Here is a 12,863-nt window from a genome sequence, read left to right as displayed (position 1 = left end):
AGACTGCAGGGCAGATCACAGACCTTGCCAGCCAGCTAGCCAGCAGTGGGTCTGGGGTCCATCTAGTGGGAGGAGAGCAAAGCGGAGGGTACTCTCTGTCCTTGGTGTTTCCAGGCCAAGAGATCTGTGCTCTTTTGTCCCCTTGGTTCCCCAGGGGCAGACTGAGTGAGCAGAAGACTCAGAGCCCCAACTGACTCTGGAGACGACTGGACTCTAGCTAGGCCTACCCTCCTGGTGGCCTGAACACACCCAGACAACTGGTGCCCTTCGGAGCCCAGCTGTCCTCAGAGAGGGGGTTCTACCCCTCTGCCCCCCTCCACATCCAACTCCACAGCTGTTGATGTTTGGCCCATCTGGGCTGGTCACTCCCTGCTCACATTCCCACTCCCATCTCCAGAGGGAAAACCTCAAGGACAGCTGGACACATTGGTCACAGGCCATACTTTTCTATCACTGGTGGGAAGGAGATAGGCGGCGGGCTGGGACAGAAGGGGCTTTGAGGAGGCCCCGGCTTGCAGTGGGACTAAGGCGCTGGCCCCCAAGGTCAGGTCCTGGGAGATGATAGGGGCTGTCTTCCAGCACAAACACCCTGGGCTTGCCCATATAAGCAAGGTGGCCCAGCCTCTCACAGTTCCCAGGATGTGGGCTGCACCTCTGTCTCGGCTGGTTGTCCTGCTGTGGGCAATGGGGACCCTGCTGAGGGCCAGAACCCCCAGAGAAGAGGCCTTACCTGGGGAAACCCCTGCAGGCACCAGAGGTCTCATCTTCCACCAAGACTGGGACTGGCCTCCAAGCAGCCAGCAAGACTCCCTGTGCCTGGTTGCGCTGAGTGGGGGTGGCAACAGCAGCAGTGCCCACCTGCGGGTGGTGGGAGCCCTAAGGGGCTACGAGCAGGCCTTCCTGGAGGCCCTGCAACAGGCCCGCTGGGGGCCCCGTGACCTGGCCACCTTTGGGGTCTGCACTCCCAGCCATGACCACACTGCCCTGCTCCCTCTTCAGTGGCTTCAGGCGTGGCTAGGGGAGCCACGTGGGCAGCAGCTGGTGGTCCTACACCTGGAGGAAGGTATGTGGGGGCCCATGGCTGAGACTGGGCAGGATACTCTGCTGTGGTCCCCAGTCACCATTCCTGTTACATGATGGCCATTCTCCGAAGTAAGAGCCCAGGCCTCTCCCTGGTCTCCTGGGGCGGAGTTGGGGGGGCACCCGGCGGGGTTTGAGGCTGAGACCTTGCTCCATTGAGTTGGGGAGTTGTGTGTGCCCTTATCTTTGCTGTGTCTCCCAGACCACCCCACCTGCAAGGGCCTGGGAAGGTTCCCACTCCAGGAAGGAGCCAGTGGGGGTAGGGCCAGCTTTCCCAAATGTCCAGTGGAAAAGTGTCTCCCACAAAGCATGAGTAAAAGATGGCCCGTTTCTGGGGCCACTGACCTCAGATACACTGGGGAAGGGGCTGCCCAGGTGACACGTGGACTTCCACCCAGGAAATCCCCAAACCCAGAGACCTCAAGGGTTCAGGGATGCCAGGCAGCAGCCCCACCCACCCACCCTGTCAGTCCTCCCACCTGTGTCGGGGCAAGGCCCTGCACCTGGCATTCAGGCATGTCAAAGCCACTCTACTACTAGAGTCCTGTTGCTCCCAGTTGGTATGGAGCTCTCCCCTGCAGAACAGGCTTGGGCAAGGGGCTCAGGCCTCAGGGCTCAGCTGTCCCCCTTTCCCGTTGTCCCTGGTGGCAGTGACGTGGGAGCCAACACCCTCGCTGAGGTTCCAGGAGCCTCCACCTGGAGAAAGCCCCGCAGGGCTGGCGCTGCTGGTGCTGTACCCCGGGCCTGGCCCAGAAGTCACTGTAACAGGACCCGGGCTGCTGGGCGCCCAGGTATCAGGATTGTGTAGGGCATTCCCCCACCCCCAGGAGCCCTCACCCATAGCAGGAGGCGGGGGGCGGGGGGGGGGAGGTTTTGGGTTTTTTTTTTAACTGCACTCCAGGGAAAGGCTGCAGGCATCCCAGGTAGAACTTGAAAGGGGTGGTAAGGGCAGTGGGTGGAGCAGGCATCCTACACCGCGCCCAGCCAGGCTGAGCCCCTATTTCCTCAGAGTCTTTGCCTATCCCGGGACACCAGTTACCTGGCGCTGGCCGTGGACCATCCCGCGGGGGCTTGGCACGGCCGGGGGCTCGTCCTAACTCTGCGGCACCGTGGAGACGGTAGGCCTGACAGAGAGGGAGTGAGTGGGGGCGGCTGCCCTGGGCCTCAGCCCCTGACTCAGCCCAGGGCCTTCCCTTCAGGTGCCTCCCTGAGCACCACCCAGCTGCAGGCGCTGCTGTTTGGCGCCGACACCCGCTGCTTCACGAGGATGACCCCGGCCCTGCTCCTGTTGCCGCGGTCCGGGCCTATGCCCATGCCCGCGCAGGGTCGGCTGGATACTCTGCCCTTCCCCTCACTCAGGTGCGTGCTGGTCCAGCCAGGGACGCGGGGAGGTGGGAACGGCTTAGTTAGCCTCGAGCCCACCCCAGAACCCCTCGCCTTCCAGTCCGACCCCGGAGCCCGAGGAGCTGCCGCCTAGCGCCGACCCCTTCCTGGAGACGCTCACACGCCTGGTGCGCGCGCTGCGGGGTCCCCCAGCCCAGGCTTCGCTGCCGCGCTTGGCTCTAGACCCTGCCGCGCTGGCCAGCTTCCCGCAGGGCCTGGTCAACCTGTCGGACCCCGCAGCACTGGAGCGCCTGCTTGATGGCGAGGAACCCCTGTTGCTGCTGTCGCCTGCCTCTGCCACCTCCGGCGACCCCACGTCGCTGCAGGGTCCCGTGTCCTCGCCCTGGACGGCGGACCTGGCGCGCCGTGTGGCTGCGGAACTACAGGCAGCTGCCGCTGAGCTGCGCGGCCTCCCAGGGCTGCCGCCCGCTGCCCCACCGCTGTTGGCACGCCTGCTCGAGCTGTGTCCTGAGGACCCCGGGGACTCAGGTGGTCCTGGCGGGCCGCTGCGGGCGCTGCTACTGCTAAAGGCGCTGCAGGGCCTGCGCACAGAGTGGCGTGGGCGGGAGTGGAGCGGGCCGGCGCGGGCACAGCGCAGCGCGGGGGCCGGGGCCGCAGCCGCAGACGGGATGTGCGCACTTCGAGAGCTGAGCGTGGACCTTCGTGCAGAGCGCTCTGTGCTCATCCCCGAGACGTACCAGGCCAACAACTGCCAGGGCTTGTGTGGGTGGCCGCAGTCCGACCGCAACCCACACTATGGTAACCACGTGGTCCTGCTGCTCAAGATGCAGGCCCGTGGGGCTGCCCTGGCGCGCCCGCCCTGTTGCGTGCCCACGGCTTACGCAGGCAAGCTGCTCATCACCCTGTCAGAGGAGCGCATTAGCGCGCACCACGTGCCCAACATGGTAGCAACCGAGTGCGGCTGCCGATAACTCCGCGCTGCGCCCCGACTGGCACCCCTATCCATATTTATTCGGACCCCAAGCATTACCCCAATAAAGACTGCAAGCACATGGCTGGTGTGTCCGTGCGTGTTTGGGGGCAGGCGGGGACCTTCTTCCACAAGTTCTCTGGCGCATAGGACTGGGTCATCCCAGTTGGCACTGCCTACCCCCTTCGCTCCCCCATCCCCATCTGAAGTTCCCAACCCGGTCATTCAGGCCCTGGGCCAGTTCCGGGTCGAGGTGCAAAGAAGCAGGCGATGTGGGGGCCGCAGCACTCGCTTTATTTTTCTAGAACCCAGTGCTTCCGAGAAGAGGTACCAGGATTCTGCTTCAGGATCCAGGTCTGGCTCAGTCCCGCCCCTTGCCGGCCCGGTGCTTCTGGCGGCCCAGAGGCCAGTTCTCCGCGTCAGGGCGCCTCTGGGAGGCCCAGATCCTACTTTTTCTGTGCTCAGAGTTTCCGGAGTCCCATACCCAAGGCCGATGGCCCCCTTCCCGTGCCTTCCAGCGCTGGGGTAAGGGTTCCCGGGTCTCTCTCGCGGCATGTGTGTTCTCCGGCTTTTGCGGTCTCTCCTTTCTCCGCCTCTCTTCCTTTCGCGACCTCTCTTCCTTTTTCTGCCTCTCCTCCTTCCGCAGCCTCTCCTCCTTTCTCGGCTTGTCCTCCTTCCGCGGCCTCTCCTTTCTCGGCTTCTCCTCCTTCCGCGGCCTCTCCTCCTTCCGCGGCCTTTCTTTACGCAGCTTCTCCTTGGACTCTCCTTGAGCGAGGGGTGCACGCTCCTCTGCAGCGGTTTCCCCAGGCTCCCCTTCCCCCTTTTCTGCCGCCTCTGCGCTCCTAGGAACCTCGGTCCTCTCTTCTGCCTCCACCTGGGGCTCAGAGGGTCCCGAAGAGGGGGCCCAGGCCACGGGCTTCAGCTGCAACGCAGAGAGTGCAGGGTGATAGTTTCAGCTCAAACCCACAGGCCCAGGCCTCTTTCTCTGAATGTGTGTCCAACCGCCCACAGTCGTTGAAGGAAACTCTTACCGGGGGCGAGACTGGCTTCTTTGGTGGCAAGCTTGGCGGGACCCATGGCTCAGGGACAGGTGCAGGGGCGTCCGCCTCCCCAACCACGACGTCTGGGAGGAGACAGGAAGGCTGCAAATCAGCCTGGACAAGAGCCCAACCACCCCAGCCCTCACCGCTAAAACACCCTCTCCTCGGGAAAAGGCGAAGGGAATGAGCAAGTCCACCGGGCACTTGAAGGCTGGACTTGAGCTCTTCGAAAGAGTTTGGGATCCCTGCTGCTGCGGGCTCCCCTTCCCTCCAAATGTTCATTCCGGCTGCAAAAGGGACAGGTCATGTTTCTCCGCGGGCTACAGGAGCGCCCTGGCGCAAGAGGAAGGCTCACAGCACAGAATGGCCGGCGGGGGGCGGCTGGGGGGTGGGGGGAGGGGGAAGTGGTGCGGGGAGGCAGAGCCAGCAACCCATCCTGGGCGTGCAAAGGTGTAAGATCAGGTCCATGGCGGCCGGGGGGGGGGGGGAGGGGGGCAGTTGTTCACGGGGGAAAGAGGTGCACCAAAGTCCATGGTGGGGGGGCAGGAAGGAGCCACTAAAAGGCCATACTGGAGAGAGGGGCCCAGGGCCGTCCTTGGAGGTGCACGGAGGTGCTAAAACAAGGGGTGCACAAGGAGGGAAGGAAGAGGAGGACCCCGCCCAAGATCCATGCTAAGGGTAAGGGGGCGCTCAAGGCAGGATGGAGGAGTGATGTGGGCCTGTCCATGAGGGGTCGTGGAAGACCCCAGCCCTGGGGGCACAGGCTCACCGCGACACAGCTGGAAGGCAGAGCCCAGCAGCGCCACCAGCGAGGCGAGCACCAGGCACTTGTTGAGCGACAGGTCTCCCCAGGGCAGCTCCTCGCTCAGGGCCGGGGGCGGGGGCGGCGGCTTCGGGGGCGGCGCAACCTGCGCCTTCTTGCGCGCTGGGCTCCGCGGGGCTTTGGGAGCAAGTGTGGGGCTGGGTGCGGCTCCAAGAGGAGGACCTGCACCCTAAACTCGGCTCAGCCCTGCCTATCTCTGCAGCCTTGGGCAGGGAAACAGTTTGGTATCTTCCCTGGGATCCTGAGAATAGTCTAGATAATTAGCTGAAGCTTAGTAGCAGTAGCACCTTAGCTGGTGTTATGAATTAGCAGAGGCTCCCAGACCTTTTAATTATGCCTGTGACACCTGGACACCATTCAGCCAGAAGCCCACACCGGGACACCCTGTCTCTCCCTCCCACTGTCCCACTCCCAGATCCAAGGACCCAACCCAGGGGCTACTCCCTGTCAGTCCATACCCACCCCACCCCCACTTCACCCCAGCCTCCTGAAAACCGACTTGGTCCTGCTTTCAGCCTCTCCTTGCTGAGTCCTGGGGCCACTTTGGCCACAGGCTCCTTTTCTGTCTTCTTGGGTCCGATATCCATTCCGCCTGCAGGGCTCCCCTCAGCCTCTGGCTCCTGAGAACTCTGTGGGGAGTTACCAGTAACCGGGGGTGTTTCCTTCCTGCCTTTCCTCTGGAGGAGCCCAAGCCCTTCCCGTGCACTGTAGAGACCCACCCTCCTTGGCCAGGGTATCCCGACTCCAGGGAAGTCCTGGGCTGAAACTCAAGGGCCCCAGCTACTCACGTGGGGCCAGCTGCTGGAGTCAGCCAGTCTGGGTGGCGCTGTTAAGTGGGAAAAGAGGAAGACTCAAGATCGCAGGAATCCCCAGGCTAATCCCACCCTCTACCCGGCTCTGCTAGGCAAGGGGCAAGTGGTTGCTCCCACTCTACAGATGGGAAAGCAGACAAACTCATAAGCAGTCTCACACAAAGGCATACAGCACTTCCCTGGCAGGCTGGGATTGGAACCCTGACCTGTGTGGTTCAGCCCCTCTTTTCTGGGACGCTCCTTACAGACACCTGAGGCACCAATGGGTCAGAAGTGGGAAACAGGAGCACAGTTTAAGCCTATGTAAGAGTCCAAATCTTGGTCTCTGTAGGTGAGCTATCTGGCTCAACGGGAGAGCAGGGGCACGGGCTTCATCCTGCCAGCTCTCCCCCCAGGATATCTTGGGTATCTTGAGCCCTGTTCTCCCATGGCCTGCCTGCGCAGGGATCAGCCAATGCAGAGAGGTCCTCACCCGCTTGGCAACTGCCCAGGCCTCCATCCGGCTCCTCCAAGGCCATGGTTGTCATGGAGATGTCTGAGAAGCAGCAGGTCCAGACTTGAGCTGTGGGGGCAGGGGGAATAGGGAAGAGAATCTTGCATTTACTGAGCCCCTGCTGTGGGCCTGGGCCTGACCTGGGGTGTGGGGCTCTGAGTACAAGTATTATCCAGCCTCTGCCTCCCCCCAGCTCTTGTGGGGAGCCCCCTTCATTTGGCAAATTCAGATTCACTCAGGGCTTGGCCTAGGCACCCTCCCTGAGCCCCCCAGGCCTGCCTTGGGCCTCTCCCCATCACTCAGCATCCCTGAGCACACAGCGGAAGCTGCTGTGTTCCAGAAAAGGCTGGGACCCACCCAAAGTCATGAAGAGATGAGCAAGGAGCCCAAACCAGAACCCTGGGCCCCAGGGTTGGCTCATGTTCTCTGAGACCAGGGACTATTTTTATCCGTTGCCCAAGGCCCAAGGGACAGGCCAGCATGTGGCCCATCCCCTTTCCAGGCCTTTGCCTCAATGAGTTCCCCCTCTGGACCAACCTCACCTGCCATACCTGGCGCCCAGTTCCTTTCTGGTCCCCTAAATCTAGAAGCTCAAGTTCCAGCAGTCAGGACCAGCCTTGCTTTGGCCACAATTGGCAGGGAAAGGGTGAGGGGGCCCTGGGGGCCCTTCTCTCCCAACATTGGGGTCCCTGTCTCTTCTCACTGCCTCTGCTCCCACAGGGCAGAGGAAGAAACCAAGGCTGGGGACGGAGGCATTGGCCAGAGGTCGTGCAGAGCCTGAGGTCAAACCCAAGTCTGTCACCTTCCCAAAGCCCTGCTTTTTGGGGTCCCCGTGCCTCTGGCTGCCTGTGTTAAATGTGTCCCACCCCTGGGCAGAAAGGTGACCCTTCTCTGGGGCTGGAGCAGGGCCGTTGGGGAACCCAACGGGCAGGGGCCGTGCACCGCTGGGTGTGTAGGGGCAGCCACAAGATTTGGAGACCCCGACGGACTTCAGAGACACCCTCCCCAGGCCCCTGGAGACCCCCAGCTCTTCACAGGCCTCCCCCTTCCCTACTTACTCCACAGCCGCCACGCTGCGCCTGGTGGACTGGATGGAGGGTGGCCCCAGGAAAGACAGCAACAGGTGGCCAGAGGCAGCAGCGTGGGCCAATCAGCTCTGTGGCCAAAGCAGGAGGGGTAGGAAGGCCAGGCGCAGCTGGGCCGTTCCCCCCACCCCTTGCAGGAGGGCAAGGCATTGGCTGAGGAGTGACCCACCCCCACTTCAGCACAGAGTCACTGTCAGGTTGGCCATGGTGAACCTGGGAATGTTCCTCCTTATCTCTGAGCATCAGAAAAAGGGGTCCTAGGAGTGAGCGCACCACAAAGGGCGTTCCCCTCACGTCCTTGTGTGGATTCTGTCAGCCAACGAGACTTTATGAAGCACCAATTGTGTGGCCACCCCCGCAGGTGGTGCCCAGGGATATCAGGGAGGGCTTCCTGGAGGCTGGCTCTGCTGGCTGGCCCAGGCAAGGCACCAGCTCAGAAGCCTCAGTTTCCTCATCTGGAAAGTGGGGTCACTTCCTCCCAGGGGGGCAGCGAGGTCAATATGAATTACTCCACAGTAAATAACCACTGGATAACTGTAGGTTGTGTCATGCCCCCTAGTCACACGTGCACACTTTAGCTTAGTCCATCATCAAACATGCCACCATCTAGCCTCGCCCAGCCATATGGGAAATTATTTTGCCATTTAAAAAAAAGTAACAGCTTTATTGAGATACAATTCACACACCATACAGTTTACTCTTTGAGAGTGTACAATTCAATGGTGTTTAGTACATTTGTACAGTTCTGCCACCATCACTTCTATTTATAATAATTCCAGGACATTCTATCACCCCAGAACGAAGCCCCGTCCCCAATAGCAGTAGCTATACAAACCCCCATCTCTCCCAGCTTCTGGCAACCAGTAACCCACTTCCTGTCTCTGTGGATTTGCCTATTCTGGACACTTCACATAAATGGAATCACATACCATGTGGCCTTTTGTGCCTGGCTACCACACATATAAAGTATAAGCACAGATATTAAAAATATACACAGAATTAAGGAAATAGTAAAGAAATTATTGGCCAGCGGTAGCTTGGAGGAAGTTGTAATGAAGCATATTTGCAAAAAGGTATTTGAAAATTATCCTGCATATGATTTAACTGAAAGAAAAGGTTTCATAAAGCAACATTTAACAGTGCTAATTTCTTGAGCAAGAGGACAGAGACAGATGATTTGTTCCATGAATTTAAAGATCTGATTCATGGCCCTGAATGGCATGGCTCAGTTGGTTGAGTGTCATCCCATGGAGCAAAAGGCTGTTGGTTCAATTCCCAGTCAGGGCACATGCCTGGGTTGCAGGCTGGTCCCCAATTTCAGTGCATGCAAGGAGGCAACGGATGGGTATTTCCCTCACACATCGATGCTTCTCTCCCTCTCTTTCTCCATCCCTCCCCCTCTCTCTAAAAATAAATAAAATCTTAAAATAGATCTGGTTTATACCATTATTCCAGCAGAAAATGTATTTCCTTTTCTAAATCCTTGCAAGCATTGTGTTAGTAGAATTTACTACTGATTTTTTCATCTTGAGTGTTACCTAAATTTGAGTTTACCATTTAATATTTTAATCCTCACTAGAGGACATGCTTAGAGGGGAAGAGAGGGAGAGAAACACTGATATGAGAAACACCAAACCCACAACCTAGGCACGTGCCCTGAGTGGGAATCGAACCCAAAACCTTTTGGTCTACAAGATGACACTCCAACCAGCTGAGCCACATTGGCCAGGGCTTGAGTTTGTGATTTTAAATTGCATTTCTATGTAGTTTTTAGTTTAAAAGTTTGCATTGCTATAATTGTTCCTTACTTTTATAGTTGTATTTGTATTTGGTTTCTTTATGATCATAGATTCTTGAACTGTTGTAGTTTTTAGTGCAGTTAAAATTATCTTAAGAACTACCTTTAATCAAATAGAACAGAAACTATTATAGCTGGCATTTATACATGCAGAGACCAATGTGGTATTTAGTATATGAAATATTTGGAATACACATCCGTCAGGTTAAAAGCTCAGGGCAGTGTGTTCATATTAAGAATATACAAGCTGCCCTGGTTGGTGTGGCTCAGTGGATTGAATGCCGGCCTGCAAACTGAAAGGTTGCTGGTTCGATTCCCTGTCATTGCACATGTGTGGGTTGCAAGTTTGGTCCTAGATTGGGGTGGACGGGGGGAGGTGTGTATAGGAGGCAACCAATCAACGTTTCTCTCCCTCTCTTTCTCCCTTCTGTCCCCTCTCTCTAAAAATAAATACTAACATCTTAAAAAAAAAAACAAAAACAAAAAATCAACCTATATAGAAACAGCCCTGGCCAGGTAGCTCAGTTTGTTAGAGCATCATCCTGATACACAAAGGTTGTGAGCTCCATCCCTGGTCAGGGTGCATGCAAGAAGCAACAAATGCATGAGTAAATGGAACAAGCAATTGATGTTTCTCACTGTCTCTCAAATTGAAAAAAAAAAAATTAAAACTCTGTAGAAACAAAGATAGGTGAAAAAAAGACATGGGCAATGTGGGCCAAGAAATAGATGGCAGAGCAGTTACGTTCAGGCTCAGCCTACTGATCTTCATTTTTCTCTATCATGAAACTTCTGTAAAAACACTTCAAATACAACAACGAAAAATGTTGAAAAATGTATTGAGGAGCACAAAAAAATAGAAATTGAAAAAAAAAGCAAACAACCACCAGCTTGAGATAGGCCCTGCATGCCCTCTAGTCATTGGCTTGTGAGTGTACAGAGCTGTAGCAATGCCATGGACACCTTATCACCTCTTGCAGATGGGTATGTGGATTGGTTGCCAAATCGTGGTGGCCTGAAGCCTTCCTTGGCCCTGCCTCTCTCCAGTCTGCTTGACGCATATTGAAACTAGTCAGTTCTGGCCCTGGCCGGTGCGGCTCAGTTGTTTGGGTGTCGTCCCGCAAAAAGAAAGGTCACCAGTGGGACTTCCCAGCAGGGCACAAGCTTGGGTTGTGGGTTTGTCCTGGGGCCAGGTAGTGTGGGAGAGGCAACCAATCAATACTTCTCTCTCACATCGATGTTTCTCTCCCTCTCCTTCCACCTTCCTTCCCCTCTCTAAAAATAAATAAGTAAAAACTTAAAACTAGTCATTTCTCTTTACTTCCCTTTTTTCTTGCTGCTTGCTTAAGAGTTTTTGTTCCTGAGAATAATGTTAGGAGGCAAGGCTTGAAAATAACAATAAACATGGTGAAAGTTGATCCAATTAATCTTTTTTATTTTAACTTTTCAGGTTTTTTTAATGAAAATTTTCAAACATCCAGAAAGATTGAGAGAGTTTTATAGCGAAGGCTCATATACTGACCACTGAGATTACCACTGAGGTAATAGTCCTCTGCATTCGCTCTGTTCGGTCCCACCTGTCTGTCCATGGCTTCATCAACCCATCTCACCTTTTAAATTACATTTCAAAGTCAGCTGCAGGCATAGAACCACTCCAGCATGCACACCATGTGCTGGATATCAGTCAGAACATGTGTGTGCCTTTCATGTTTATGCGAAATTTATTAACTTTTTTGTGAAGTTTACATTGAATGAAAAATAAAGGCCTAATTGCATTGTCAGACAGGTTTTGTGAAATGCACACACCAAATGTCACCCATCCAGTGACATACTTCCTTCACCCTATGTATGACTCTCCTGTGGCTGCTGTAAGAAATCACCATGAATTTAGTGGATTAAAACAGCCATTTATTATTTTGAAGTCCTGACGTCAGGAATTCCACACAGGGGACTCATAGCTAAACCCAGGTGTGGGCAGGGCTGGTCCCCCCAGAGGCTCCAGGGGAGAATCTTTTCCAGCTTCTCCTGCCACCACATCCTTGGCTCATGGCCCCTTCCTTCTTCACAATCAACAGAGCAGCCTCTTCCATCTCTGACTCAGACCCTCCTGTCTCCTTTGAGGACCTTTGGTGATGCAGGGCGCCTGGTAATCCAGAGTCATCCCTGTCTCAGGAGCCATGACTTAATTCCACCTGCCATGTCCCCCTGCCACGTAAGATGACATGTCCACAGGCCCCACAAATTAGGGGTAGATACCTTTGGGGGCTATTACTCAGTTGACTACACTCTGGGAATCATTTTTTAAAGTCATAGTGAGATCCCTGGCCTCCTCTGCCCACCCACACGTCCACATGCCTAACCTTGCTGCACCAATTGCGGCTGGACCCCAGGCATGGACCCTCCATCCTTGACTTGCCCTTCCCATATCATTTTCTAATGGCTCAGCTCTCACCACCTCCAGGAAGCCATCCCTGATTACAGACTTTCCTCTCCTAGCACAGCACCCCCGACCAGTGGTCTGATTTTTCTCAGTTCCCAGCAAGCTTAGCCAGGGCCAGGCACCTGTGCTGATTCTGACCTTTTATCCACTCTCATCTTCTGAGTGTGGTTTCCCCTCTCACAGACAGAAGAAAGAGAAAGTGACATTTGGGTGGGGGCGCTGGGTAATGTCTGAGGGTATCTGTGACTGTCACGAGTGGGGGTGCTGCTGCCATTGAGTGGATGGGGCCAGGGATGCTGTTAACGCCTACAGCGCCCAGGATGTCTTCACAGAGAGTAACCTCGCCCCATGGAGATAGTAGGAATTAATTTCTGCCTCTGCAACCAAGTGCTGAGTGCTCCATAACCAAGATCCAACAGCAGGCAAGTCTTTCAGTGGGGGACAAAATCTGGAAGGAAATTCTGGTCTGGCTTCAGTGTTTACACCCTTAGGGGTGGCAGGTTTCTCAGTCTCCCCACCACTGCCACATAGAGAGCAAAGGCAGACGACCTACCGCACCCTTCATCCTGGTCAATTGTACCTCCCTGACAGCAGGCAGAGGGAGCTGTCCCGGAACCAGAGGCCACTGTCCCCATGAGGGTGACATGACACTGCTCCCCGCCACGTTCCCCAGGCTGGGAGCCCTCAAACACCTTGAGCCCCTGCAGTGACTTTCCCCAGCCTGCCCTACCCTGACTCCACACAAACTCCTTTCTTCCTTCACCCTTGCTTTTTGGCAACCTGCTTCCTCTTTTTTTTTTTTTTTTTTTTAAACCAAGAGGCTACATTTCCCTCCTTTTCCACCCAGACTGATTGCAAATTAAAGTTTACTTTGGCCAGAAACAGCACATGGCCTGCCAATGAAAAAAGAACACTCCCTACCCCAAGCCTTGCGTCTCTGGTTCTGAGGCTTCTGCTGGTTCCCAGAGAACTGAAGAG

At 55.9% G+C, this 12,863-nt stretch overlaps 2 protein-coding genes across 2 annotated transcripts; one reads left to right on the top strand and one right to left on the bottom strand.

Annotated features, from left to right (window-relative positions):
* Positions 1–624: 624 nt before the first annotated feature.
* On the top strand, positions 625–3,455 carry AMH (anti-Mullerian hormone). The gene is made up of 5 exons (XM_054586701.1): positions 625–1,063; positions 1,732–1,871; positions 2,090–2,198; positions 2,280–2,439; positions 2,525–3,455. The coding sequence occupies exons 1-5, from the start codon at positions 640–642 to the stop codon at positions 3,393–3,395; spliced, it is 1,704 nt and encodes a 567-aa protein (XP_054442676.1). The 5' UTR covers positions 625–639; the 3' UTR covers positions 3,396–3,455.
* A 212-nt stretch (positions 3,456–3,667) lies between these two features.
* JSRP1 (junctional sarcoplasmic reticulum protein 1) lies at positions 3,668–7,709 on the bottom strand. Its single transcript, XM_054586704.1, has 7 exons — positions 7,621–7,709; positions 6,542–6,631; positions 6,046–6,083; positions 5,757–5,886; positions 5,204–5,374; positions 4,426–4,517; positions 3,668–4,316 (listed from the first exon to the last, which is right to left on the bottom strand). The coding sequence occupies exons 2-7, from the start codon at positions 6,594–6,596 to the stop codon at positions 3,756–3,758; spliced, it is 1,047 nt and encodes a 348-aa protein (XP_054442679.1). The 5' UTR covers positions 6,597–6,631; positions 7,621–7,709; the 3' UTR covers positions 3,668–3,755.
* Between the last annotated feature and the right edge of the window lie 5,154 nt (positions 7,710–12,863).

Source organism: Pteronotus mesoamericanus, unplaced genomic scaffold, assembly GCF_021234165.1.
Source record: "Pteronotus mesoamericanus isolate MK-2021 breed Mesoamerican mustached bat unplaced genomic scaffold, CSHL_Meso_final contig_1210, whole genome shotgun sequence".
NCBI classification, from domain to species: Eukaryota; Metazoa; Chordata; class Mammalia; order Chiroptera; family Mormoopidae; genus Pteronotus; species Pteronotus mesoamericanus.
Note: the sequence above shows the minus strand (reverse complement) of the source record. Positions and strands in the feature narration are given on the sequence as shown.